The sequence below is a fragment of the Diplotaxodon limnothrissa genome, linkage group LG1 (assembly GCF_057381915.1).
Source record: "Diplotaxodon limnothrissa isolate DT_005_m linkage group LG1, D_limnothrissa_male_GT1.1, whole genome shotgun sequence".
NCBI lineage: Eukaryota > Metazoa > Chordata > Actinopteri > Cichliformes > Cichlidae > Diplotaxodon > Diplotaxodon limnothrissa.
The window spans coordinates 28,592,383-28,603,201 of NC_140596.1; the positions used below are offsets into that span (position 1 = coordinate 28,592,383).

The 10,819-nt window shown below is 39.6% G+C and overlaps 1 protein-coding gene across 5 annotated transcripts in view; it reads left to right on the forward strand.

Annotated features, from left to right (window-relative positions):
* The window catches only part of nhsb (Nance-Horan syndrome b (congenital cataracts and dental anomalies)), a 53,870-nt gene extending 52,885 nt beyond the window's left edge, over positions 1 to 985 (forward strand). For 4 of the 5 annotated variants that reach the window (XM_085356666.1, XM_085356648.1, XM_085356660.1 and 1 more), the window contains 2 exons: positions 71 to 194; positions 352 to 985. In XM_085356666.1, coding sequence (XP_085212792.1) covers positions 71 to 194; positions 352 to 985 — 758 coding nt within the window. Of the gene's footprint in view, positions 1 to 52; positions 195 to 351 lie in introns of all 5 variants that reach the window. The other variant, XM_085356652.1, reaches the window with a different exon arrangement.
* Positions 986 to 10,819: the final 9,834 nt, after the last annotated feature.

Here is a 10,819-nt window from a genome sequence, read left to right on the forward strand (position 1 = left end):
TATTTCATCAACTGTATACTAAGTGATCAGACAGCCAGATGACATGTGTTAGGGATGTTGTGTGCTACAGATTCCACACCCAGTGATAATTCGCTCTCCCCTCTGATGGATGACACCAAAGTGGATGATGACATCATTCTCACGTCACCCAATAAGACCCGGACAACTGAGGACCTGTTTGCCATGATACACAGGTACTGGTCAATATACTTAATTACAATGTCTATGCAGTGTTTGTAATATATCTATTTTCTAGATTATTTTTTGTACTGACTCTGCTACATGTTTATGTTTTCTGTTTATTCCTTGTCTTTACTTTAATTGTGACTGTATTGTGATTTCCTTATTTAGATCCAAGAGAAAGGTCCTGGGTCGTAAAGATTCTGGCGACTTAAATGCTAAGTCTCGTCTCTGCCCTCCAGTACCAGTGACCCCCAGCAACGTGTCCACCGTCATTATCCCTCCAGCACCTCCTCTCAACATTCCAGCTACCTTAGCCACTGCTGTTGGGTCACAACGAGCCCCTGTACCAATCTATCGCAGCGCCAAGAAATCAAGTACGTCGAACGAGGAATTTAAACTCTTGTTGTTAAAAAAGGGAAGCAGAACTGATTCCAGCTATCGCATGTCAGCTACAGAGATTCTGAAAAGCCCTATTACCCCTAAAACACCAGGGGAGTCTGTCCAGGAAGGGCCCATTAGACAGGGAGAGGAGCCACCCTCTACGCTCCAGGAGAGCCCCATTTCTGGCCTCGACCCAATCCAGATACCAGGTCTTTTTCCCAGAGCCAACTCTGAGAGTTTTGCATCGAAAACCCTGCCTATGTCAGCTGCATCTCGACAAGGACGTTCTCGGATACCCCCTGTAGCCAACAGTAGTCGCTACAGTACACGCAGTCGCCTCTACACAGCCCCCATGCAAGCCATTTCTGAAGGGGAGACCGAGAACTCAGATGGGAGCCCCCATGATGACAGATCATCCTAAAGCCACCCGATGCGTGATGTCCTCTATTCTTAGCTGTGCCCTGCATTTCAAATGGTCCCTTCTACTTTTCTTGGATGGCTGTGTCATCGAGGCCAATGGTGTAATTCTTATGACACACAAAATCTGACTGTTGCAGAAATAAATCCGGTTGTGGATATTTTATTCTATACAAAGGTGTCAAACTGTTGTGAGGATTTGAACCATAAAGGTTATGAAAAACTATGAAAAAATAGTGTATTAAATAAATAATTCCCTCATCGAAAAAAAAATGCAAGACTTATTTTGATTGAACTATCTTTTTAAAAAAATAACGAAAGAAAGAAATAACGAGTTCAAAATGTTTGAAAAATTATAAAAAGAAATTTTGTGGAGTGTAGACAAGGTGCGTTTGTGTTTGCATGAGCAAGCACATGCAACATCCACTGATATTTCTACTTCTTGTGTTGTGAATGATGTGGGTGTGTGTATGTCATTGAGGAACTGCTTTCTTATTCAATTTAAAAATTCTTATGACAATTAATATTCTTTTAACTTGTGGTGCCCAAAGCATCAACTTCCTAGACTCCATATTCAATATTCCTGCCAACCAGCAAGGTTTGTCTCATTGTGGAAGTTATCTCTCAAAACAGCATTGACTTATTAGACTGGATTTCCATCTGCAGACCTGGCATAGAGAGTATATCACACAGAGCCAATCATATATTTCTTCACATAAATTATATCCAAAAAGATGACATGATGCATGTATTTTTGTAAAATTGCTTCTCAGAACATGATGATAAAGTTTCACCATGTTGCATGAACCTATATGGAAACATCCCCTGGATCCTGGTTTCTGTTGACATTTTTGTGGTTCTTTTGTATTATATGAATCTTTCTCTGCAGAAAGATTTGGTTGACATTTGTACCACATTGCCGGTGATCTAAACTGATTCGTCTTGGATTTGAGTGTTTAATAAGAAGGAGCAAGGGCTTGCGCCTATTTGTCTAAGATACATGCTAATTCTGGACAATCGCACAGTGGCCTTTCTCTACCAGAGGTGGTTTTAAGCAGGGAATTTGTAAATCTCTGCATGTATACATGGAGCTGTGCCATGTTTCACCAAAAGTCAACCATGAACCCAACCCTGAAATCTAGTATGCTTAGACTGATTAAAGATTTTCCAGCTGCTGGCCAGTCTTGCTGTGCTGACTTAAGTGGAAAAAAAGGTACATTTCAACCAGATTTAAATACACCACTGAGTGCAGATGGTGAAAATGCTTTAGATGGTTCTCAATCGGTTTGACTAGAGGTTCATTTGGAAAGGTATCAACTTCGCTTTTGCACTTCATGATTATTCAAGAATATTCCTTGAAAAGAAAATATATCTTATAGTGAAATGCATATGTATATTTGTACTGAATATAAAGAAAACTCATATCTATATAAAATGACAAACAGAAATTTTATAAGGAATCAATCTGAGTGTAGCAAAGAACAGGTCTCACTGAAAACATAACACATAAATCTTAGCAATGTACACTGTTCTCCTCTCCTTGTTGCCTCTCCTTCATTTGCACTGACCCAGTGTAGCATTAGACAGGTGAAAGCTCAACCCAGTGTCAGGTGTACACCATTTTGTCTTGCACTCCAAACCTCATATATTTCAAAATCTGAACATAAGGAGGCAAGAGGAGGAAAGGACTGCATACATCCAGTGTTCAACAGTCAGCAGGGTACCGATTGCCTCGCTGCAGCCTTTTCTCTCCCACACCCGGTTTCGAGTGTGCTGTGAACTCTCTCTCATCCTTCAAATAAACATTACACAGTGTTTTACAGAAGCAAACTATCATCAGTGGAAAGCTTGAACTCTCACCTGCCTACCACAGCAAACGCAACACATACACGTCTTACATTCAGAGACCGTACTTCAATTGAAACCACTCACTGTATTCTGTGAATACCTCAGCAAGCATATTACTGTTTTATTGTAAATGATAGATAGATAGATAGATAGATAGATAGATAGATAGATAGATAGATAGATAGATAGATAGATAGATAGATAGATAGATAGATAGATAGATAGATAGATAGATAGATAGATAGATAGATAGCAAACCACAACTGTTTGATACTCAGCGAATATCAATTGCAGAACTGACACTGTGTAAGATGGAGAGAGTAAAAAGCTGTGAACTGATTACTTTGACATTTATCATACTCATACTGCTGAAGCGCACCTGTTCCTGTTCACTGTTTTATTTGTTGTGTTTTCTGTCGCATGCAATAAGCAACAGTGGGGGGGGGGGGGGGGGGGGGGGGGGGAAAGGACACCGCCAAATCATTATTTTTATCTGAGGGATGTCTCCATGAGAAGAGATTTTTGTATTTTCTGTTCAAACGTCAAGTTCAATAGTGTGTTCTATAGATGTACAAACTGTCTGGCTAATTCTGTTCTGTATAGTCGTGATCACAAACAGGGGTTTATCTTGTACTGTATATCTACTCACTGGACAATCATAGGTTATAAGAGACTGTAAAGAAAATTATCTAGAATCTGCTGGGAGGGAGAAATCTGAACACTTTCGGTGCTGGGTCCTAGTCCTGGTGGAGCTGTGGAAGTGAGAGAAATATTTTCCAGGAGAAACTGCTGATTATGTTTAAAGTGCATATGTGTACACGCCAGTTTCAATACAATGTACAAATAAAGAGTAAGCAAGGAAAAACATGAATTCGTAAATACAAAAAACTAGTTTGGATTTGATCAGAGTGTCACCATCTACTTTTGACTAATAGCTAAATATTTTGTTTCCCACTAATATTATTACTGAATAACTGAAATAAAGAAATAAAATCATTTGTAGGGCTGTAACAGTATTAAATGAAAAATGCAACGCGACTGTGAATTGCCATGTGAAATTCTCCAAACACTCAGTATTTGATCAGTTAAGTATTTGGCCTTTAGTTTAGTTTGTGATTTTTCCGTACTGTACCTGGCACTGATGCCTTAAAGGTATTCCAAGACTGTTTCTTTTATTTGTAAGGAGTGGACAGAGGGGTTGACACATTTTGTAAGAAAGAGAAACTCTTGAGGTTGCCATGCAGACTCTAGTTTAACACTCTTTTCGCCCTCTAAAACCTCAGCAGCTTGGGAATACAACAAAACAAGAATCTGTAACCTTTATGGATTTTTTTTTCAATCTGTTTCCAATATCTGCACGCAAGGGGAAGTTTGATGACAACCACTTGATATTTTTATTCAGAAGTGTACAGTATGGAATAACACTAAACAGACTTTTAAAAAAAAGTGACATAGAGGAGAAAAAATAAACACTGAAAACAAACTGTAAGTATTTAAAAGATGCTCCATGCTTAAAACTAGCTAGGACTTATCAGATTTGAATCACTTTTGTATTTTTGTATAAAAATGTAAATACGTTTTTAAAGGAAAAAAAATGTTGCAAATTCTTTCTTTTGTAAAATAAACAAATAAAAAAATTAAAAACAAAGAAAGTTTTTTTTTTTCAAAGTTTACATGATTATTTCCAAGCCTTTGTATATTATGGAGCTGTGCAACACCTTCAGTCTTGTATTTATTTTGGGGGGACAACATTGTGAAAATTCCATTACTCTATATCTAATTCATTTTAACAGCTCATCGGGCTGCTTAGTAACTGTGCGTAGAAAAAAAGCCAATAAATGTGATTGCAATGAAATGAAAGGCCTATTGTGTGACACTTCATTTCAGCCCCGTCAGATCCAAAAGCACTGAGAGACTCTTCCCACTAGATGGTAGTGTTTTAACGTTCAGGCTCCTAGCTGCTATTCAGATTTTTCATGAGAAGGACCCAGCATTAACTAACTTTCCTTCACTATGGTTGGACCTCATGCTTGAATCCAGTCATACTAAATTAGGTACTGATACTTAGACAGTCTTCATTTTAAAATGTAAGGAGTAAAAAAAAGAAAAGAGAAAAGAAAGAAAAGAAACATTGCCATATCTGTTCTGACCAGTAAACCTGACCACACTTTCCATACAACAGACCTTGAATATTTAGTTACTAACCCAATGCAATAAACCGGCAGTCTCAGTCTCGAGTCTGCAAATGACTATTAACACAGCCGTGAAGAAAAATATTAAATTTTTAATAAGAATCTTAGACTAAAGGTGATGTACACAAGCTGAGATCATTTAATCAAAATTTGCACTTGTTCAAAAGATTTTGAAAGAGTAACTCAATACATTTACTGTATTTTTCGTTTGTTTGCTGGTTTGTTTTTCGGGGTATATAATTGTACATTGTCACGTCTCAAAATCTACCAGTTGTTGCCTACTGTCCATATTTACAGTGTCTCTGGTTATAAAGAAATACATGCATTATGTTATTTTATTTATCTGTTTAAAGAGCTTTTATTTTCTCCAGGGTTTTGTTTTGTTTTTTTTTTGTCTTCTATCCCTGGTCCACAAATAGCCTGCTAATTATTGAATAAATAATTAATATCTTATCTCTCTCTCACTCAGACTCCATATATTACCCATTTTCAGTCCCTCCAGCTGCTCCTTTCACATTTATGAAGCTGTTAATAACTAATCGTCATGTCTTTATGTAGCTATAGTTATGATAGCTTAGCTATCTGACAACTACAAAGAAAGTTTGAAAAAACAAACTGTGGCCTTGGAAGGGGTATTACCACCATTTATATACCACCTTTATATACCACCTATTTACAATTACTGTTTCAAAGGTAAATATTATAGTTTTACTTTCACAACGAGTTATAGTTGCTTCTAAATCTCATACTACAGCACATTTTGTCAGTGAGTGCAGTGTGAACTGAACTTTCTCTTAGGGACCCAAGTCTCAAACAGCTCTTTGTTTACATATCTTGAAGCTAGCTGTTAGCCTCTGCAGTTAGCTAATGGTTAACTACCCATGTGCTCCTTCCTAACCAACCCCCGCCGTTACGTTATGTACTTAACAATTTTCCCTTTACACAAAAAAATAAATGAAATAAGATGATTTAAACTTTAAAAAAAATACCCGTATTGACGAGAACTATACACTGACACTGACTACTTCAGCCCAACTGAATTAGACGGTAACATAAAAAAAATAAATACATACATAAAAACACTCGATATCATTAATGTTCTCAGTGTGATTTATGAATGTTACGTGATTACTAACACGCAAAACAGACACATCACCTGTCGGGGCACTGTTTGGGTTCAATTTGAGTGTAGGAACACTCGACGTCGTCAGGACTTAAGCATTCCCATTTTAGCGACCATGTTTAGCATATGCGTGTATTTCTGTTTGCAGTTTCCAGCAGCAATGTGAATTGAATGTGACTAATTCAATTTGCACTAAATAAAGAAGAATTGAAGTGTTACTGAATATTTTGAAGTCAATTTATCTGAGTACACACTGTTCATATTTATGATCTCTGTAATTATGAGAAAACCTATTACATTTATCTTCAGTGAATTATTTGCTCCAAGCCAAGGGCATCTGTTTTGGGGGTTTGTTTTGTTTTATTTTTTTAAACCCTGCTCCACAAATAGCCTGCATATCTGTTTGATTCACTTTAGGGAGCAAAGTGCTCTCTGAGGGCAGTAATTTATCTCTATTGCTAATTTTTAACTGTTACTTCATATTAAATATATTGACTGATTTCCCCAGATAGCCATGAGAAGAATATGATGTGTGTGTGTTTTTGTTTTTAAAGATTGTTTCTCACATAAATAACTGTGAATGTGAGACTGTAGCCTCCATAGGGGGTCATTGGACTCTGAGCACACAACCAGGAAGCAGCATGACTCCTCAAGAAAGAGTACTGCTGTTGAGCTATTTGAATTTCTTTTTTTTTTTTTTCTTTTTTTTTTTTTAAATGACATCAGAAACAGCAGTATGCGACATTACGTGATGGCAGAGCTTCAGTTCATCCTTTGTCATTTTTTTTTTTTTTTTTTTTTTTTTTTTTAATAAATAGGACAGGGGGAATGAATGAGAGAAAGAGGGGGAGAGAAAGAAAGAAAACCAAAGGGGAGAAGAGACAGTGAGAAGGGGGGGGAAGAGAGAGAGAAAAAAAAAAGAACTCCTGGGTCACCTGTATGGAGAAAAAAAAAAACAAACAAAAAAAACAAACAGAGGAGACAGCAAACAACAAAGAGCAACATAATAATAGAGAAAACAAAGCACCATCACAATAAACTAGCTAGTCATAGATATCAATATTTACTAAATAATAAACGATATTGTGCAGCACGCAAGATAGACAGCGCACAGTGTGCTTTGAGGCAGCAGCCAAGAAAGCTTTAGTCCGCGTCTGTGAATACCCATGTGTGCATACCTGTGTGGATCAGCATGCTTGCATTCCAAAGGTTTCTCCATGTAATGATCTGCTAGGGAGTGTGGGGGGGCCACACCCCCGTCCTCCAGGGTGTGAAGCGGGTATGGAGGAGATCAAAACTCCAGACATCCAGAGGCCCCCAGAACACAAGAGACCATGGAAGACCAACAGAGGGGCAGCCGCGCCACTGTTCCAGTAAGAGCTGAGGAGAGTCCCAGATGAGGGCTCGCCCAGCAGCCGCGGAGCAGAAGTCAGGGGGAGTTGCAGTGACGCGCCCGTGAGCTCCGCCGGCCCCCAGCTGTGCCTGAGTGACCGAGCCCCAGGCCGAGAGGCCGGGGGCACCCCACCTCCAAAGGGGCCCGAGCGAGCCCCAGGCCCCAGGCCCCGACAAGCGGCCGCCAAGGAGTGAGCCGGTGTGTACCCGGACGCCCACCCCCAGACACAAAGAACCACCAACGCACCGACACCTGAGGGAGTCCGCCACCGGCAGGGGAAGTGGTGGTGGGTGGAGATAGGCCTCCAAACCTTGGAGGGCCTGAGGTGTCCCCAGAGAGGTGGCGTCTGATACCCAACCTGACATATAGACACAGACATACAGGCACACACAGACACAAACATCCATTCCCACCCTCATGCTCTCATATGCACTCACTCCACACTCAACCAACGTGGAGACAGACATAAAGAGACGCTGTACACACAATCACACTCCCCAAGCGTACTCTACAAACCGGGTCTAGGTACCCTTGCCCCTGGAGGGGGGAATTGCACCCAGACCCAGGTGGTGTTACCCTTTTCCCTGCAGTGGGGAGAGGCAGACCACCCCGACTCCGCAGCAGCAGGGAGGCCCCACACTCCAGACCGCAGTCGGACGGCCAACTCCTCCTACTAGCCCTCCCGCTCCAGCAGGCCGCAGAGAATGGGGGTGGGAGAAGACTCCAAACCTCCCTCCACCCGCTCATTGTAGTGTTGATGCATATGTGTTCTAAGGTGCAATTAAAACCCAGGAGGGCATGGAGCTACCTGCCAAGGAGCAGCAGGTAAGCGCATAGTCCCTCCTGCTAGCCCTCAATGACTAAGTGTATTTAAAATTGAGAGGTGGGCAACGACGTCAGGGGTGAGGTATACACCCTGATGGTAATTTGGACTCCGTGATTGTGCCCACCCCCAAGATCCTATATGTATGTGTAATGAGAGTGTGAATAATGTGAATGTCTAAGTTGTGGGATAAAATTGAGGCAGAGGCAGCCAGAAGGGGACAGCCAGAATTTCTTGATCTTTTTAACAATGACTCCTATTGAACTGTCACTTTGCCTAAACGACCATTTGACCATTTGATCCATGACCATTTGACCCTTAAATCACACTGCTTGCTAGAAAGACACATAAACACAACCAACCAAATCTAAAAATGTTTCCATGCTGTTTGGTGTTTTCAGTTATGGATTATTTTTTCTGTCTCTTTATTCCCCACATTTTTATCGCAGGAAGCAGCTGAACTTACTTGGAGATTGGTTGAAAATATGAAGGCCAAAACACGCTGCAGTTTCACATGAGGAAAGTGCAGGGCTGCAGGATGATTAACAAGATGGGAGCAGGAAAATGCTGATATCCTACACAACAATTAAAAAATGTTGCTTTTCCTGATGAATTATTGACAGTCTTCTATGCAAAGTGATTCAGAAAACAAAACTAAAGATCTCTTGGAACTGCTGGTCGGGAATCACCAAACTAGAAGATTTAACCCTCTCAAGGCAGGCGTTGCAGATTTGCAACAGTTAAACACTAACAACCTGATTACCCCACATACATATTTTATGAGTTTTTTTTACTCAGAAGTACCACTGCAGGACGTGGTTGTGCATTAGCAACTAAAACTTAATTTGAGCCTGAGAGGGTTAATAAACCTGTGCTTGTAGCTGCCCTGCAGGCCTTGTCCTCAGACCTCAAACACTAAGATGATGTAAACAAATGTTTAATTGTGTGAATACATATCAAACATATTTAACAAACATCTTTTGTTGAACATACAGTAAAAAGTCGTGTATATATCTATATATATATATATATACATATGAAATGCTGCAAAGCGAGATGACAAGGCATAGAAAATATACATGGTTGTTGTGCAGTCCCTCTATGCTTTAGCAATGAACACAAAATTCTAATGATGTAAAACATCTAAGAAGAAACAAACCTTACTAAAAACCTGAGTTTCACATTAAAGCAAGAACGGTTTCAAGTATCAACTTGTTACCACTACAGGAGAGCAACAGTGTGAAATGCAGCTACAAAAGACATGATTTGGTTCGAAAATTGTTCTGAAATGTTCAGAAAATGAGGATTTCTGCCATCAGTAACAGATAAATACTTTGAGACTTGTGAATAATTACTCAGACACAATATCTTCCCGTACGTAGTTATTTGACAGTGCACACACACACACACACAGGAAAAAATAAAAAACAACAACAAAAACTGTCAGGCAGAAAGAAATGATTACACTTACGCTTGATACACTTTGTTACAGTACAAAAATCATATTTTAAAAATCAACTTTTTAGCTCAACTTTATACAAAACAGTTTCTCCATCTTGTGCTCCACCAGGAAAGAGCACTTTTGACTTCCTGTACAGCGCTCAAGCTTGACCTGCTTGCATTTCTATGCCAAAACACTTACAGCCTTCCAGTCATTGTATGTCTTCTGTGTATTTAATGGGTTTGACTGTCCAAGCATAATACAATCATATAAACACATCAGTGTTCAAGCTGAGACTAACTAGCTTGAATGTCCTGCCGCATACTGACAAACACAAATGAGAGAGAACTAACTCCTCGGTAACCGTTTCGTCTTGATCTACAGCCTGCGCTGTAAAAAATGAGAGTCATCATTTAAATAGGAAGTGTACCCGCTCTGCAAAAATGATATTGTTACCTAAAAGATTATAAATGAGGTGTTTAATAACTTCAGAAAACTGGGCTTCTCCAATATTTCCACGTTAATTTACATAAACTAACTAGGGCGCCCCTGTTGATCAGTACCCATCAATAATGCTCATGACTTCCTACATTCACTACTGGCATGCACAAAACTAAACCCGACAGTCTGTAAGAGATGCAGTCATTCAGAAGCTTTTATTGCCTTGTTAGAAATTATGCAGCGAGACGTTCACTGCCAGTACCTGAACTAACCTTCCACGTCTTTTGTGCAGAGCAGCCACCCTGAAAACCTGACCAGGGAAAGAAAAAAATAAGCCAGACAGTAAATAATAAAATAAAATAAAAACAAAACCTATAGTGTACATCCGTGTGTATCTGTAGAGGTAAGTTAATAAAGACTGACAAATTATGGCATCCAGTTATTCAAAATAAGGCAAAAAGGACATAAACATAAACACAATGATCTATGATCAGATATCTGACACTAATTACAGCTATGTAAATGTTGACTTCATGTACTAAGATTAACTTCATGTACTTTGTAAAGAAGACGCCGA